A 16315-nucleotide genomic window follows, 5' to 3' on the forward strand; every position below is an offset into this window, starting at 1 on the left:
AGGCAAGCTAGTGACCCCCAAGTTTACAGGGTTATAGGGAAGCCAGTACGTCCCTTTTTGTAGTAAAATCTCAAACAGTGAGAAATGAATTCAATATTATGCTGAATGAGAAAGGTAGGAAAAGAAGCATCTGAAAAGATATTTACTACTCCACATTCAGTGTGACACAGCTGCCTTGTATAGAAGCACATTCATTTTCCTTACTCTGTGAATAAACATATGAGTATGGAGACAGGAGTTGGTATGAAGAGTACCTTGTTGATTTTAGGACCTAATCTGGCTCTGAGGAGAATCAGCACTGTGTTGATAATCACTTATTTGTCCCTGCACTGTACAGTAAAGGTCTGAAAGAGAAGTTCTCAGATAAATTACCTGAGCTTTGAGTAGATAAGCATCCTGCAAGTGACTAGTACTGAAACCTACAGCCAAAACTGACATGATTATGCCATGAGTTTGCTTCCTCTCAACAGGTAACTTAGTTTTAATAGATGATATTGAAAAATTAAAAAACAAACAATAAAACAAAACAGAAAACTTCTACATGATTCTGATTTTTTCATATGTCGAATATAAAAAGCACACAATTCATTACTTGAATTAGAACAAGAAAAGACAGCAACAATCTCATCAGCTTTTCTTATTTCCTTTGCTCATATTGAAAAACAGACCAACAAAATTTAGCACTAAGCTGCAAAGCTTCTTTACATTTTCATAATAAATAAATTTTTGGCATACATTCTATTTTATGGAAATAGATAAATTTCAAAACAACTTAATAAATGATTCCCTTTCCTGCCCATTTCCACAATGTATCTGTCATTTGGTCATGCTGAATACACACAATGTATCTGTCATTTGGTCATGGTCATGGTGAACTGTGACAAATCACAGTGTCTCGTATTCCTTTATATGTAATAAAAACTCATGCAGCCATGAATCCAAGTTCTGCCAGCCTAAATTCACTGTACTTCAGTAACTGACATGTCAAGCAGTTAACCAGTCAACAAAGTCAGGTCCTTTTTCATCTATGAGAAGAGCTAACCAACAAGCTTAAAATGTTCTGATTTTCATATTTACCTTTAGGGCCTTTGAACAACTTGATCTCTACCACGGTCTCCAGAATAGGTCTTCTTCGACGAACATACAATCGGACGATGGAGCCGGCCTCTTTTAGGGCCTCCACGGCTTTGCTGTGTGAGACTTCTGACACGTCCACCTCATTCACTCGCAAGATGCAGTCGTTGACCCTACAAGAAAAAAGGGAAACAATATTTTAGCCTGAGTAGTGTTTTGTCAGTAGTGTTTTAAAACAATAACCACTTAATTGGGAAGTTTGCCAGATGCAATAATGTAATATGCTATATCAGCACTGAGATGAAAACAGAATGCACAAGTTCTCCAAAATATATACTGGATTCAAACTAAATCATGCCTACTCACACCTACTGTCCTCCACTATAAACTGGGGTTGGAGCCATTACAGTGATGAAAATAATAAGCAACTTGTTTTTACAGACTTAGTAGAAAGAGTTTGTACTAAACAGTATAATCTAGTTACTAGAATCACAATGCATGGTACTACTATTACCATTGCTCTTAAGGAAATCAGTTGATTTAATTCAATACAGAGAGATTAGTATTTCTAAAAGTAGCTTCTTAAATCTATCTTCTTCAACACAGCCAGAAATTTGTAATTCATCAAAGTAAGAAGTTCACCTCTAAGTGAAGGCTCCAAGATATGCCTTTTGGTAACAACATATATTTTTCATAGAATATAGAAGAAATCCCTCATACTCTTATTTTGCATGTTTATTATATTTCTATGGGGATGAACTAATTTATTTACCCTCAATATGACCTAATTAGATGTAGTATTTTCCCTATTTTGTATTTTGCTGCTGGGTTGTAGCATATAAAAAGAGAATTAAGTTTTCACAAAAGGTTATTTGAACTCCAAATAGTTAGGATGGATATTTTACATTCTTGTGCTGCAATTTTTGCTTGAAAATACAGCAATAAAATAAAGCCAAAACCTCAAACATTATTTGAAACCAAAGATTTTCCGTCTTATCAGTATTTTTGAAGAAACTTTACTAGGAGAAGCACTGATAAAAGCCTTCAACTAATGCTTGGTCTGTGTTAGGAAAGACACAAAACTGAAGGTCTGAAAGGCAATTTCTCCAGTTTTTCCAATAATGGACTTCCTGGTTTCCATCTATGCCAGAAGTATTCATTTTTGAAATGTACAATAGTCAGGTTCAGCTGTCAAATTAATAAGGGGTCTAATATAAATTGCTTTATTAAATAAATTATGAATGCATCCTGCTATTATTTCCTATTCGGATAGCAATTATGCCTAAGTTGCTCGGTCTTGCTATTAATATTGCTGTATATCTGATTCTTGTCAAATTTTTGACTCTCACTGTCATACATGAAATAGAGTTAATGAAAAGCACAGGATCTTAACCATTGATTGGCTATGAAAATGAAAAGGTGAGAAAAGATTATAAAACCACTAAAAGAAGGGTTACATGTCCTCTGTTCTGCAATGATAAATATCAAATACTATTAGATAGGTCTATATATCTAAAACCTCTCATTAAGGTTCTAGTGAAGTCTTCTATCAAGGAAAAAAAAAAGCACATTTTATGAAGCAAGTCAATGAAGGGCATTGAATTGCACTGAACTTGACAAAATCAGTAAGCCATACATATCTATATACTGAAAAGGTCTTTGATAAAATGATATTTACAGTCCAACAGGAATCTCACTTTACTATCTGAAATTTGACCATTTAGAGTTATCAACTGTCAAGCAGTAAAACCATCTCTTATAAAACATACACAGATTAATACTACCCGTGTGGGACTTGATGATCTTGAAGGTCTTTTCCAACCTGAGTGATTCTATGATTGTATGAATATGAGTAAGATAATAAAAAGCTGCTCCAGTAATGGATGTACTTTAATATTTTGTTTATATATAAAATTTATCAGTGTAGAAGCAACACTGACAGCAATTATCCCATTCAATTTACTATGATTAACATACCTAGTGCTATGATATATAACCTTTGGAACCCCCTGGTTTTTATTACCCTCACAAACACAGAGATGAACTTTTTAGTTTATGTGACTAAAAAATAAATAAATACAATATTGAAGAGCATGTACACATGTGAGTTTGCAGATCCATGCATATATGTACCAATAGAATTCCTATGGCTTTATCATAAGTTTGGTAGAAATTCAGATGCAACAATAGGTCAACAGAATCCACTGGCCACAGGAGTCTGCAAAGTGAGGCCACAGTGCAGTAAAATAAGGACGTAAGCTGGTTAATGGGCTTTAACCTTATTATTAACAAAGAAGTTTCTTAAGATTTGTTTCAAATTTAGTACAGTAGACTAAATTTTAACAGTGCAGTTTCTCCACAATCAGGGTCTACTCTCTCAGTGACCTAAAAATGCTGCAGCAACATAAAACCAAAATATTAATAGGAAAATACATTGGTAAATCCAGCTTAAGAAAACTCTTTCAGGTGTTCAGGAGTAAAGTCTTACTACTTTACACTTTTGTGTGTTTACTTTACTTACACTTTTGTGTGCCTCTGGTGGCGCAGTGGTTAAGGATGCCATTTTGCAACACTAGAGACCCAGGGTTCGAATCCCCCCTGTGGCGCAAGTGGTAGAAGTGCCGCTCTGCTACACAGGAGGCTCGAATCCCGGGGGTTGGACTCGATGATCTCTAAGGTCCCTTTCAACTAGCACAAGACTGTGATACTTAGAACCAATATTATTTTGTCCTTGTGAATACCTCTAATGTATTTCCCAACTTAATTGAGATGTTCATGTTAAAACTATATGGCAAAACTATATTTCAGTTGCTGCATGTATTCTTAACTCCATTTATCTTAAAATCTTCCCGAGGTAGTTATATGCTCTATGTACAAGTCCCTTTCAGGCACGGTTTCAGACGTCTGCCAAGGAGAAGCCCTTCCCATGATGCAAAGTAGTAATAATCAAGTGTAACAAAACAATAGAGATCCCTACAGATTCATCAGTATCGATAGCATTTCAACAACAACAACAAAAAAAAACCAAAAACAAAAAACAAAACAAAACAAACAAACAAAAAAACCCAACAAAACAGAACAACAAAACACTCCAAGTGTGAGGAAATGGTTCCAATGAGTCTTGTTTCCATAACAAGATAATTTTTAAAGGATTTATTTAATAGCATCAGCAATATTACATTATAGCCACTCTGCTTGTAAAGCTTGACACTATACACTTTCATACAGCGTGTTCATACAGTTACTTCTTAAGGTACATACTGTTAAAAATTATAAAGCTTTCTTATGAATAAGAAAGATAAAAGGAAGTAAGTTTTATTCTAGGCTATCTGTAGTGATTTTCATAACACTTAAGAAAGTAGAAATTTCATTTTCATATTTCTCTAGTTTTAGATGAAAAAAACACTCTTAAAAATGAGACTAAAAATGGAAAACTTGACTTGCTAAGACTTAATATAATCTCAACATCTGTTGATGTTATGAATTCATAAAGTTCTTGAATAAATTTTCTCATCTTTCTTTGAAAAGTAGCATGTAATTGAAAGTACTTTGGAAACTGCTTGTACCAGGTTGGAAAGAAAAAGAAAGAAAGAGGGAAAAAAGGAAGAAGAAAGAAGGTAAGCATAGAAAGAAAAAGAAAGACAATTATTTTCCATCATATTTTAAAAGAACAGAAGCCCAGAAACAATCTTCATGCTATCGTTTCCTTGAAAATAAAGAGACTTCATATCTCAGTTCAGCACAGTGTATAAGTTTCTAATTAAATTTTTGAGGTAATCCAATTTCCATTTTAGCCAAAATACTCATGCAATTAAATTTATTCAAGTCAGTTGAATTGCCCATTTGGTTACTGCTGAGTGAAAATTGAGTGAGGCAACACTTCCCACGGCATGCTGGCTCACCTAACTTCCTTAACAAAATGGATATATTCTATTAAATTTGTGGAATAATTCAGTTATGAAGAAACCTGGTTCATAAAACACAGAATACAATACACGCTATTATCACGCCAGGATAGTTACAACTGATGAAAGAAATATGAGAGATTTTGCCTTTTAGAAGGGAGGTCAGATACACAGAGATTTACCAGTAGCTGTTGCTATCTTCAAAGCAAATGAGAGGCTGGATTAATTAAGGAAAAAATACTATCCTTTAAGGGCTTCTACCAACTTTGTTCTAAACTTTACTATCTTCATCTGAGTTTTCTGATCACTGATTTCAAAAAGCTGTGCAGACACCCTTGAAAAGCTGATAATTGCTTCATTCAATTGTAAGAACCCTTAGGCAATTGTTAGAAATGTAGTAGGTGACAACTGGTAATGATTATTTATTTCAGCCTGTTCTGTGCAATATGGTGCCCTGCAGAGAATCACAAAGCAGCCTAGTACAGGAGCAAAGAGCACCAGAAGACCAAATAGTCCTGTCAGGATGCATTAACCCACTTGCAACTCCTGAAATAAAGTACTTGGTATCAACCATGGTTTCAGCAAACAGAAACTGATCTGTGCTCCATGGGACAATGATGAAGCTGAATCTGCAGTAATCCATGGGTCTTAGTTATCATTCAGACATTTCTAGACTCATTAGTAATCTATTAGTGTGGCAGCCCTGGTTACACAAATATAGTTACAGTATTTTCTATTGCAGAAAAGCTAACATTAGCAAATCTAACATCTTTTTAGCTATCTTCTCCACAAAGCTAAAATTGATAAGGTCTTAAGTCAAAGCTTAGAAATCAAGATATAAATAATATTATTATGGGAGAATCAACATAAAATTCCATAGGTATCAGCTAAAGAAAGCACTGAAATTTCACTTTATTTCTTTGCTTCTCCTTTGTCCATCCTTTTCAACTCTATAAAAAGGGATTGATTTTTTTTTTTTATTTTTTTATTTTTTTTTTTTAGTTTCAGAAGTCACAAGAACACAACACTTTATATAGGAACTCAAGATTATAGGTGGCAAGTTGAAAGGACTGATTATTCTTCTTTTGCAATGATATCAGTGAATCAATATATACATACATCACCCAACCTCAGGAGAATCAGCCTAGTCCATTAGTTAAGGAAGAATTCCACCTACACTTTGTTTTTTTTCTAATTCTCAGTCACACCCTTCCCATCAGATGGTAAATAAAATGGTTACATATACTGGTTTATATAATTTCTTTGCATTATTATAATAATTGTTTTATTTACTTTTCAACTAAGAATAAAGAATAAAAGATCACAACTCTAAAAATTCAGTCTTCAAATATGCCTTTCCAATTACTGAACACAGAGCTAAAACCAAATGCCAGTGATACACGTGTTCCATGGGACAGAATGTTTCTTTAGGTATAACAATCCTTAGATACTCAAGACAATTTCTGTAGCAAAATCATATACACCCTCAGGCCTCCTTCTGTCACTGTAAACTACTATATAGTTACTGTTATAGTCAATTTAAAAATAAAGGGATAAAACAAAGGTAGAAGAAAACCTCATATCCCACTTGCAAATTATGGTTCTTTCTGGAGTCATAGAATCATACAACAGTGTGGGTTGGAAGAGACCTTAAAAACCATCCAATTTCAACTCCCTGCCAATGGCAAGGACAACCCTCACCAGCTCAGGGTGCCCAGGACGCATCCAGCCTGGCCTGTAGCACCTCCAGGGATGAAGCATATGCAGCTTCTCAGGGCTGCAGTGCCAGGGCTGCACTGCTCTCATAGTGAAGAATTTCTTCCTTATATCTAATTAATATACCTGTTAGTTAAAAGCTGCTACACCTTATTTCTACACACCCTGATAAAGTCCCTCTCCATCATTTCTACGGAACCGCTTCAGGTGCTGGAAAGCTGCTTCGAGGTCTCTCTCTACAGAACCTTCTCTTCTCCAGACTGATCAAACCTAACTCTCTCAGCCTGTCTTCATAGGAGAGGTTCTCCAGCCCTCTAATCATCCTCATGACCTCCTGCAGACCTGCTCCAACAGCTCCATGTCCTTGTGCTGATGGCCCCAAACCTGAGCACAGCACTGCAGGAGTAGTCTCATGAGAGTGGAGTAGAGGGGGAGAATCACTCTGCTGGTCACTCTAGAAAGAACATCAGGTGTTTATGAAAATAAGTTTAATGAAAGCACCAGCTCATTCTAATTTAAAATTTGACCTTTATGTGTTTTACAATGAAACTCTCTATATATCAAAGTTACTGGCTGAAGCGTGGCTGATAATATTATGGTTTGGATGAAAAAATAATTTATGAATGATGTGACAGAATTCAAGATGAACTTAATAAAAATCTGAAATTGTAGCAAACATTTTTTTTTTCTATGTATATATGTAGATATTACTACAAAATATACTTAATGTGAAGGTAGTATCTGGAATATACATAACATATACTTCCAGCTAAAGCAGAGCTGTCTTAATTTATAGCAATTAAATAAATTGTGGAAAAAGAAAAGAATGTTTTTCCATTAAATTGCTGGCCTGGCAACATCTCAACCCTTCTTATGCAACTCTGAGCAAGTCGCCTAGCTTCTTTTTCACAACCTTCAGAGGATGACAAAACCACCTACTTCCCAACTCCTTTGTCTTCTGTTTGAGGAAAGCCTGCACATTCTTGCTCAGCTAAAGAATAATGCCCAGTGCAACACCTAGGTATACTGAGCATAAAAAACAAATAATGAACAAAAGCAGCTCTCTGCCTCCTCCTGGCATCATTCAGCCAGCTTTAAAAGTGAGAGATGAAGGCTAAGAACTCCCACCACTCACAAAGGTGTGTGTGTGTGAAGATGGTGAACTAAACTCCTGCATAGCATTTCTGTGAGTAAATACAGCCAGATGGAAGCTTCCTCCACCTGTGCTGGCAAACCAGTTTCTGTGTGTTGGTTGTACAGAGCCTGAAGGCTGGAGTAGGCTGAGCTGACAAGTCCTGTGAGAAGCAGGGTGTGCTCAATTCAATCTGCTACTGCTAAGCCTGACAACTTACACCAGGAACCAGCCTGACTTTCAGCCAAAGACAGAAATCCAAACCCTAGTAGTGTTTTTTTTTCATGTAAGTATATGTGATTTTTGCAGTATGTAATGAAAACCCAGTATGACTTTCAGTAGATCACCAAAGTCTTCAGCCCACACCTTCTGTTGTGAAGTTTTGGAGTGACATGAAATTGTGTCAGTGGCCCCAGCAGCTAACTGTATTGTCCTTTGAGTCTTTGCAGCAGCCTTGGCCTAGAAAAAGAAATTCATCTTTCCCAGAGAAAGGTTAGAATGTAATGTGTTCCCTCCTAAATGGCAGAGCAGAGAAGAAGCAGAGGAGCAGCAGAGAAAGTCTGCACACAACAGACACTGCTCATTCCCTCTAGATGTGCGCAATGCCTACATCACTTTTCTTATTCCCTTGTCCAGGAGAATCTACCATTAAGCTCTTGTCCTCCAAAAGACAACAGCCATATTGGATTGCATCAGAAAGAATGGAGGAAATACTTTGTTTGTATATGGAAGAATATGGAGTCCAGTGATGGTTTAGGAGGTAGAAATGCCTACTGTAACGTTGTCAAAAGCTTCATCCAAAGCTTCCCATCCAAGAAGTCTTCCCATCCAAGAAGCTTTAAGGTTACATCAACTTGACTTACAGGTATATCAACAGAGGACTTTCATTTCACTTCCCAAAGACAAACTGAAAGTGAATTGTCAGGGAACAATTCAGATTTCAGAAAACACTTCTGAACTTCAGAATGGATAACTGCCTGAAATGATGGTGAATTTCCATAGTCTGTTAATAATATGGCTGTACTGAAATTGAAGACATAGCTAGCATAGCTACAGATCTGTCAGAAGACATATGCAATTATTGTTCATTGTTATTGCTTTAGTTGCTCATGGATTTTTTTATTATTTTTTTTTAATGCAATAGTCATACTAACTAAATGTCAATGTATTAAAAAGTCTGCATAATAGTAACACATTTGGAACTCAAGCTACCGACTGGTAACAATATCAGTAAAAAATATTAGCTCAACAGCTCCTTATCATGCACAGCATCTCTTCTCCCCTCTCACTAGGTCTCATCTATGACTGTAATTTCTATTTTGGAAGTTGTAAGTCAGAAAAAGACAGCTTATTGCACACTATATAATTAGGAGTGGAAAAATCCCTGCAGCCTTTAGACTGCTAGAAGAAAATATATTTAGAATCCTGAATATGTTCCTATTCACACAATTTCAATAGAGGATACATCACAGTTTGCTTTTTTTTTTTTGCTTTTTTTTTTCTTTTATCTCTTTTAAAATTTTAAAGGTCTTAAGCTCAGCTGTAAGATTTCGCTCCAGGCAAAAACTTTGCTAAAAAGCAGTTTATCTGTTGTTTAAGATACTTTGAATCATTTCTGCTTTCTATCCTAGCTCTGAGAACTTCCTGGAGTAAGGCTGGGGTTTTCCTCCAGTTAACCCTCTTCCACCACAATGAGCAGATTCTTTTATCCTTTTAGGCAGTGTGACTTTATTATGAGATATCTAATTCTTTGGATGTGCTTACATATACCTCTTCATTAAAAATATCTACCAAGGTAATATCTAGAATCCAGAAGAGTCTGAACCCAAAGACTACTCATGTTACATCAAAATGGTACAGTGAAATCCAAAGCAGGGTGAGCCACACCAGCACATACACTGACAGCACTATATCTAGCATGGGAAGCCATCTGAAACAATGTTTACCATATGTCTGTAGCCAATTATAATAGGTAAAACGTCACATTATGCCTCTCTGTTTCATCTCATCTGGAGTTCATTTAAAGGTAGCTTGAGCTCCTGCAGAATCCACCATGCAGTAACTAATTTCAAGAGAAGGCCCATTAATGGCTACTGGGAAAAATAAAATCAGAGAAAAAGACAATTGTAACTTCACAGTGCAAAAACCTATCTTACAGATTAAAATCAAAGTCCTTGGTCCTTGAGTGGCCTTGAATGCCTGCATGGCTAGCAAGCTCCCAGGCCAAACCTCACCAACCACATCCCCCCAAGGGACAGGAATCCACTCAGAATCCAGTCCTTTGCCCAATGGGCACACTTCTGCCCCTTGATGATCATGCCTCAGGGGAGATCAGAGCTAGGGTGTGTGGGTTAAGGTGCTTCCATGGCTGCAAAGAGAAAAGCCACATGAAGCCATAAGCCAGCCCAGAGGTCCACTAGGCCTGCTGTTTCTTTCCAAAAACGGTATTGGAAAAGCCTAACAAAGTATTTACCCAGAACACATTTTCAGATGCTGAAGACTCTGGGGTTTCCTGAATCAGTCTTCTAAATTTAACAGCCTGGGATAGGTTCCACAAATTCATTTAACTGTTTTCAAAACCCACCTACATTTAACATCCACAGTGTTCCCTGTCTGTTTGCTACCAGTTAAATAAATATTTATTGTCCCCAAATCTTGTCATTAGAACAGAGAGCAAACATTCATCCCTAGTCATTCTCAATGCTCTGTTTCTCTCCTGTTGTTAGGAGATGGGACATAATCTCTTGCCTTTCATAACTGAATTTTCCTCATAGGAAGGAAGACCCTGGTAGACAAACTCTTCAAGCCAAAATCATGCAACTGGTCTAGTAGTCACAGTATTTATCAAGAGTGATAACATTTTGGAGATGGACACCCTTCCCCTACATCTTTCTATTTATCTGAATGCCTCTTAGCTGTGCCTACAGATTTATAACTGCACTATAAAAAAAAAATAAAAATGCAGTTCACATCAAAGCTGTTTTTACTATGCTTAGTTTCTTGGCAGAAATGACATTGTTTTACACTGAAAAAAGAATTCCCGTTTAGTCATTTCACTCTAATATAACTGAAATTAAAATAATATATAAAAAGAATAAAATAAATAAAATGAAATAAAAGGTTAGATGATAGTTAGGGAAACAAAAATCAAAACAACCGTCTGCTGTGTTATTATCTGGAATTGCCTCCTAGAAAAATGATTCTGCCACTGAAGCTATTCCACTTTGTATAATGTATTGCTCTCCTTAAATTGCAGAGAAATTCTCCCATTGTTGAGGAAAGCATCCTCAATACAAGACTAAAAATAAATTCTGCCTCTTTCTTGGACTTCAGATGTATTACAGAAATTGCACCACCACCTGAAACTAATGTAGATTCCCTTGTTCTTTTCTCATGATATTCAGAGAGAAGACTAGTTCACAACCTGTACCTGAGTATTCAAACAGCACACTCACTGCAAAACCTTTCTGACTCAGCTTATATTTCTTGTCTTTCAGGAAGTGAAACAATTTTGGAAGGAAAGAATAAAAGACATTTTGTTCATCGTCCCTCCAGTTTATTGATCTGATAACTTCCCTGAAAGCTGTGGGCTTGTATTCTGCAGAGAGAGAAGTACAAAGAATGCATATTTCCCTTCAGTGGTGAGCTGAAAGTGATCTAGACACTACTTTTATAAATGAAGGCAGCTTTGACTTATTCTTTTCCCTTTGCTAGTGAAATAATTTTGGACCTCCTTTTGCGTCAAGAAATATTTGCTCAGCTGCAGTATGCTGAGGTCTTTTCAGACCTGAAGTTTGCAGATAGCAATTTTTATGATGTTAGGCAGCCAACACCCCATTAAGAAATGCTCGCAGAGACACTAGACTTAAAAAACAGCTTATTTAAACAATTACAAGTCAAATAAATGAATGGTATGATTTAAACCATTTCCCACAACTGAAAACTTTAAAAAATCATTTACTGCCTAAAGCACTAATAGTTTATACTTTAAACTGCTCATTTCCAAAATAAATTTGTTTGCAGTTAATCTGAGAAAATTCTTAGCCATATGGGTGAATGTGTTCCTAAAAGTTTAAAATTGAAACCGCTGAACAATAAGTTGACCTTACTATTATTCAAAGCTGCATAAAATCTGAGGCTTCGTGAAACTGTTTGAATGTTCACTGAATTGGGAGGATTTGAAAGTTATTCATGGTGACCTTGTGGAACATGGCTAACAATATCCAGGAGATAAAAATGATGGCAGATTCTACAATAACTCTGAATATCACTGTGCACATTTTCATCTTCACTTTAGGAAAACAAAATACTGCCAAAATTTCTCATGTCTGCTCTAAGGTTGAATTAAGCAAACAACAACACTATAAAAATGCTCATATGCTCATTCTTATTTTGTCTGATGAAATTTAAAAATGTTTAGAATGTTTAATGTGGAATGAGAAGAAAAACCCCGCTTGGTTACGCCTCCCAGAGCCTCCTTTACAGACACATTTAGAATGGGAAGTAGTCATTACTACATAAAAGCAAATCATCTTGTAGGGTGTAGCTATAGAGATGAGAGGGAGGAGTAGCCAGCAGTCATTTGATTTACACACACAGAGATTCAAGCATAAACTTTTCTGAAAAGTCAAGTTTAAATGCACATATAACAGCAGAACATCTCTATTTTATTTCCTTAATCACAAATATCCTGAAGGCAGAATCAGAGCTTTTTACTATATAATGTACTTGGAAATACAGTTGTTCTAATTCATTTATCGTAAAATGATTTTCTGCATCAAACTTCCAAGTACTGGCTGGTCAGCATAACTCAAGGCAAATTAATTCTCATTTGCTAGGTTGACTACACCTACAGTAATTTTGTACAGAATTTATGATCTTTTACTTCACATATTGTTCTTTTAAGACATGTTCTGCATACTATAGACTACCTTTCCCCCAGAATATGCAAGATTCAGTTTAAGTGGACTGCGATCCACAAACATATGCCTGGGTAAAACTGCTGTGTTGGGGATGAATTCTTTTCTTCCTCAGACGCACTAGCATAAAAGACGAAAAACAATGTATTTCCACCCATAAAATACCGCTTTGTACTTATCAGACCTGAAATTTCTGCCTTAAGTTCCTTAAAACCAGGTACAAAGTTACTGAACGCAATAGATATGAAAGAGTGGAAAGCAGGCACAGGGGTTAGGTGATGGAGGTCAGCAGCTCTGCCAAAGGTAGTTAGCAACCACTAGCCTGGTGAGTAATTGATCAGCCACTGGGCCTGATGAGCCCATGTTGTTATTTAAATGTTTGATTTTGACTGCAATCTCGTGACAGGGAGAGGACAGCTGTATGTAGGCAGGGAGGGCAGGATGGGGAGGGGGAGCAGAGCACGGGCAGAAGGATTCCCCACAACAGGCTCTCAAACTTCAGCACGATTTGCTTTATTAACCTCTTCCACAAGACATGTATGCAGCAAGTACTATTCTCTTATTAATTCCTCAAAAATGACAATAATTAAGTTATTCCCCCCACCCTTTCCATTTCTTATCCTTGGGATCCTTAGCTCTTACCACATTTTTCCATTCCTCCGTCTGTTCTCTAACTCCTCAGTTATCCTCAGTCTCTCTGCCTCTGGTGCGAAGCTTTCCTTCTGAAACCACTGCCACGAGCAGACAAGCACTGAAGCTTTGAGAGCACCCAGGCTCTGTCAGCACTTCATCTCCGGCAGCCGGCACAGACAGCAGCCTCTGATGGTGGCCAGAAGGAAAACTTCTGCTCACAGACTGAATATTTGTGTCTGCCTCCAAAGCCAGAGGCCAAAGTGAGACAGGAGAGCATCAACCAAGTAGAAAAAGGAGGTGTAGGCAACTGTGGGACGTTGTGACAGGAAGGTGTTGGGATAAAGAAATAGGAAAGGAAAACAAAGCCCTGTAAAGCCAGAGATGAATGAAGGAGACACCAGGAAGCCACAGAGCTCCTCCCAGCTGCAGGCTGCTCTGCAGGTCGTGGGAGGTGCCCCAGGGCAGTCTCTATAGGTGTGGAGGAGGCAGGGACCTCTGCCAGGACTCACTTACCCTCAGCGCCCTCCAGTTTGGCTGGTTCCGGTGCTGTGGGGGGGGTTCCAAGGCCCAGAGCCTCCAGTGGTGCCCCACTGAGCGTGGAAGGCTGAGGTGCTGCCTTGGGCCCTAGGTACACTTCAGCTGCTGAATACACCAAATGCTTGCTTATTCCTCACCTGTGGTCAAAATCCTCCCACCTGACACTAGGGCTGTTTGAAGCATATTCAGGTTTGTGCAGGAAAACCAGTTACAACAGATAACCCACGAGGCAATTCCACGCTCAGTATTTTTACAGGCACTTTTCATCTTTGGCGCTCAAAGTGCTTTGCAAATATGAACTCGTTTAAGCTTCACAACAAGCCCTGCGAGGCGAAGATAATGATCACTGTACCTATTTTACAAATGGGGAAACTTTAGCACAAAAGAAGAAAAGTGTTACCACAGATCAGGCGGAGCAAGTTGAGAGGAAAACTACGCTGTCCTGCACTAACAAGTAGAAAACACTCCCTTCCGCTCAGGTTTGATTAAGAAGAGCTCTTCCAAACAAAGGTGTAGCATTTAAAAAATGAAAGAGGGGAAAACATGCAGTTCAAGTTCTGTAAGAAACTTCAGCAGCTTCAGAACGTTTGATGCCATTAGGCTCTGCGCTTAGAGTAGGTGAAAAAAAAAAACCAACTTTCTTTTTGCAATGGTGTAACTCGGAGTAACATGCAGAAGTGCACAATGCAAGCAACACATACAAACAAAGTATTCTTGTATCTTGGAAAGCTGATACTAAAACTTACATGCAGTTGGGACATAAATTTAAAATCCCTGCTTGAACTTCTGTAGTAAGAGTGGAGTAAGGAATGTGTCAACAGAGATCAGCAATGGGCAGGAAACGCAGTTTGGCTGAAGACTGAAAGTCCAAATGTTTATCCAAACTGTAGCTGAGAGTTTTGACAGTGCATGAAATAACAGACTCTCTGTCTCACTGTGCGTTAGCATTTCTGGGTTAGGCTGTCAGGAGCAAAAAGCCAACCGAGCTTTTTCTCTGAAATTTTAGAATCAAACTTTTGCTGTTTATAAGGATCTTATTTTATTTCATTTTATTTCTACGTCAGTTCTCTTTTCATCCCAGATCTTATTTTCAGATTCAGTGGGAACTGAGAGAGATGAAAAAATCAGCACAACCCTGGAGGGTTACACCTGCTAAACACAGGAACAGATGTGGAATATTTTTTCCTTGACTAATGCTATACTACATAGAGAGCTAATGATTTCTAAGGTGTATAAGCACAGAAAGCTTCTTACACCAGATGAGTTATCACTGAGCTATTTAAATTCATAACTGGAGCAGCAATGAAAACATATTGATGAACTAATCACTTGGACTTGGCTGCACAGTGCTGTTTTCCTGCTGTAGCAGCACTCTTGGATACTGTCATTTGTGCTGGGATGGCTGCTAAAGAGTCCCATTGACCAGTTCAGTCCCATTGCATGAAACACTTCGTGCAAAGGGCTTTATAAAACTGCAGGATATCTAAAGTCCTAATATTGTGCTACTTTGTTTTGTGTTATTCACAAGCACTGGTTTCAGTTAGTGGGAGACAGTTCAGAAACTTACTGAGGAAGAAACTAATTCTTTGCATTAAAAACAAGTGAAAATGAACAAAACACACACACAAGAAAAAAAACACTTCAGGAATGTCCATTGTTATATTCTATAGAGAGGCTATTAAAATTCCTGTTTCAAAGCCCACAAGACAGAGAAAATCCATGGCTTTTCTCTCCATTAAATTCTATTTCATTTACCTAGGACTTTATCTGTCAAAACATTATTTCCCATTTCTTCCCTGCATAGTATAAGAGATTCCTTTTTGCAGGCTATCAAATTATTTTCAGAGTAGAAAAAGCAGAAGTACAATCAAATTCACAGACATACTGGGGGCCTGCAGTACTGAATAAGGAATGATATAATAAATGATAAATAACTCATGTAGGGAAAAAGAAGAAAAAAGATTCAGCAAAAGCAAAGTAAAGCGGTGAAAGAAGCTGAAAAGAGAATTTAAGGACAACATATTCCATTGGTGAATAGAAGTGTAGGTTGATAATTTAGAATGTGGGTCATGGTATCCAATGATCAATTAAAAAAAAACAAAAACAAAAATTCAGTTGTTTTGTGACCTGCCTTTTATTCATGCAGGGCTCCTGTGATAATTCTACCTACTTTATACCACAGTACCTCAAGAAGCAATATGCACAGATACACAGACAAACACCGTTAATAAAATCAAACTTCCTAACACAAACCAGGACAGAATGAGCAGTCAATAATCTGTGATGTAATTTATGACTGGAAAGCAAGCATGTTTTACCTAATGGGGTAAATGTCTCTTTATTAACTTACTACTAAATTACATACTGAACTAATAGCATTGTCAGAGGTCTGTAAACAG

The 16315-nt window shown here is 37.3% G+C and overlaps 1 protein-coding gene across 27 annotated transcripts in view; it reads right to left on the reverse strand.

The window, feature by feature from the left end:
- The window catches only part of DLG2 (discs large MAGUK scaffold protein 2), a 964547-nt gene that overhangs the window by 295534 nt on the left and 652698 nt on the right, over positions 1-16315 (reverse strand). For 26 of the 27 annotated variants that reach the window (XM_032442247.1, XM_032442245.1, XM_032442250.1 and 23 more), the window contains one exon: positions 1078-1247. In XM_032442247.1, the coding sequence (XP_032298138.1) occupies positions 1078-1247 (170 nt within the window). Of the gene's footprint in view, positions 1-1077; positions 1248-13388; positions 13691-16315 lie in introns of those variants that run through there. The other variant, XM_015852373.2, reaches the window with a different exon arrangement.

The sequence above is a fragment of the Coturnix japonica genome, chromosome 1 (genome assembly GCF_001577835.2).
Source record: "Coturnix japonica isolate 7356 chromosome 1, Coturnix japonica 2.1, whole genome shotgun sequence".
NCBI classification, from domain to species: domain Eukaryota; kingdom Metazoa; phylum Chordata; class Aves; order Galliformes; family Phasianidae; genus Coturnix; species Coturnix japonica.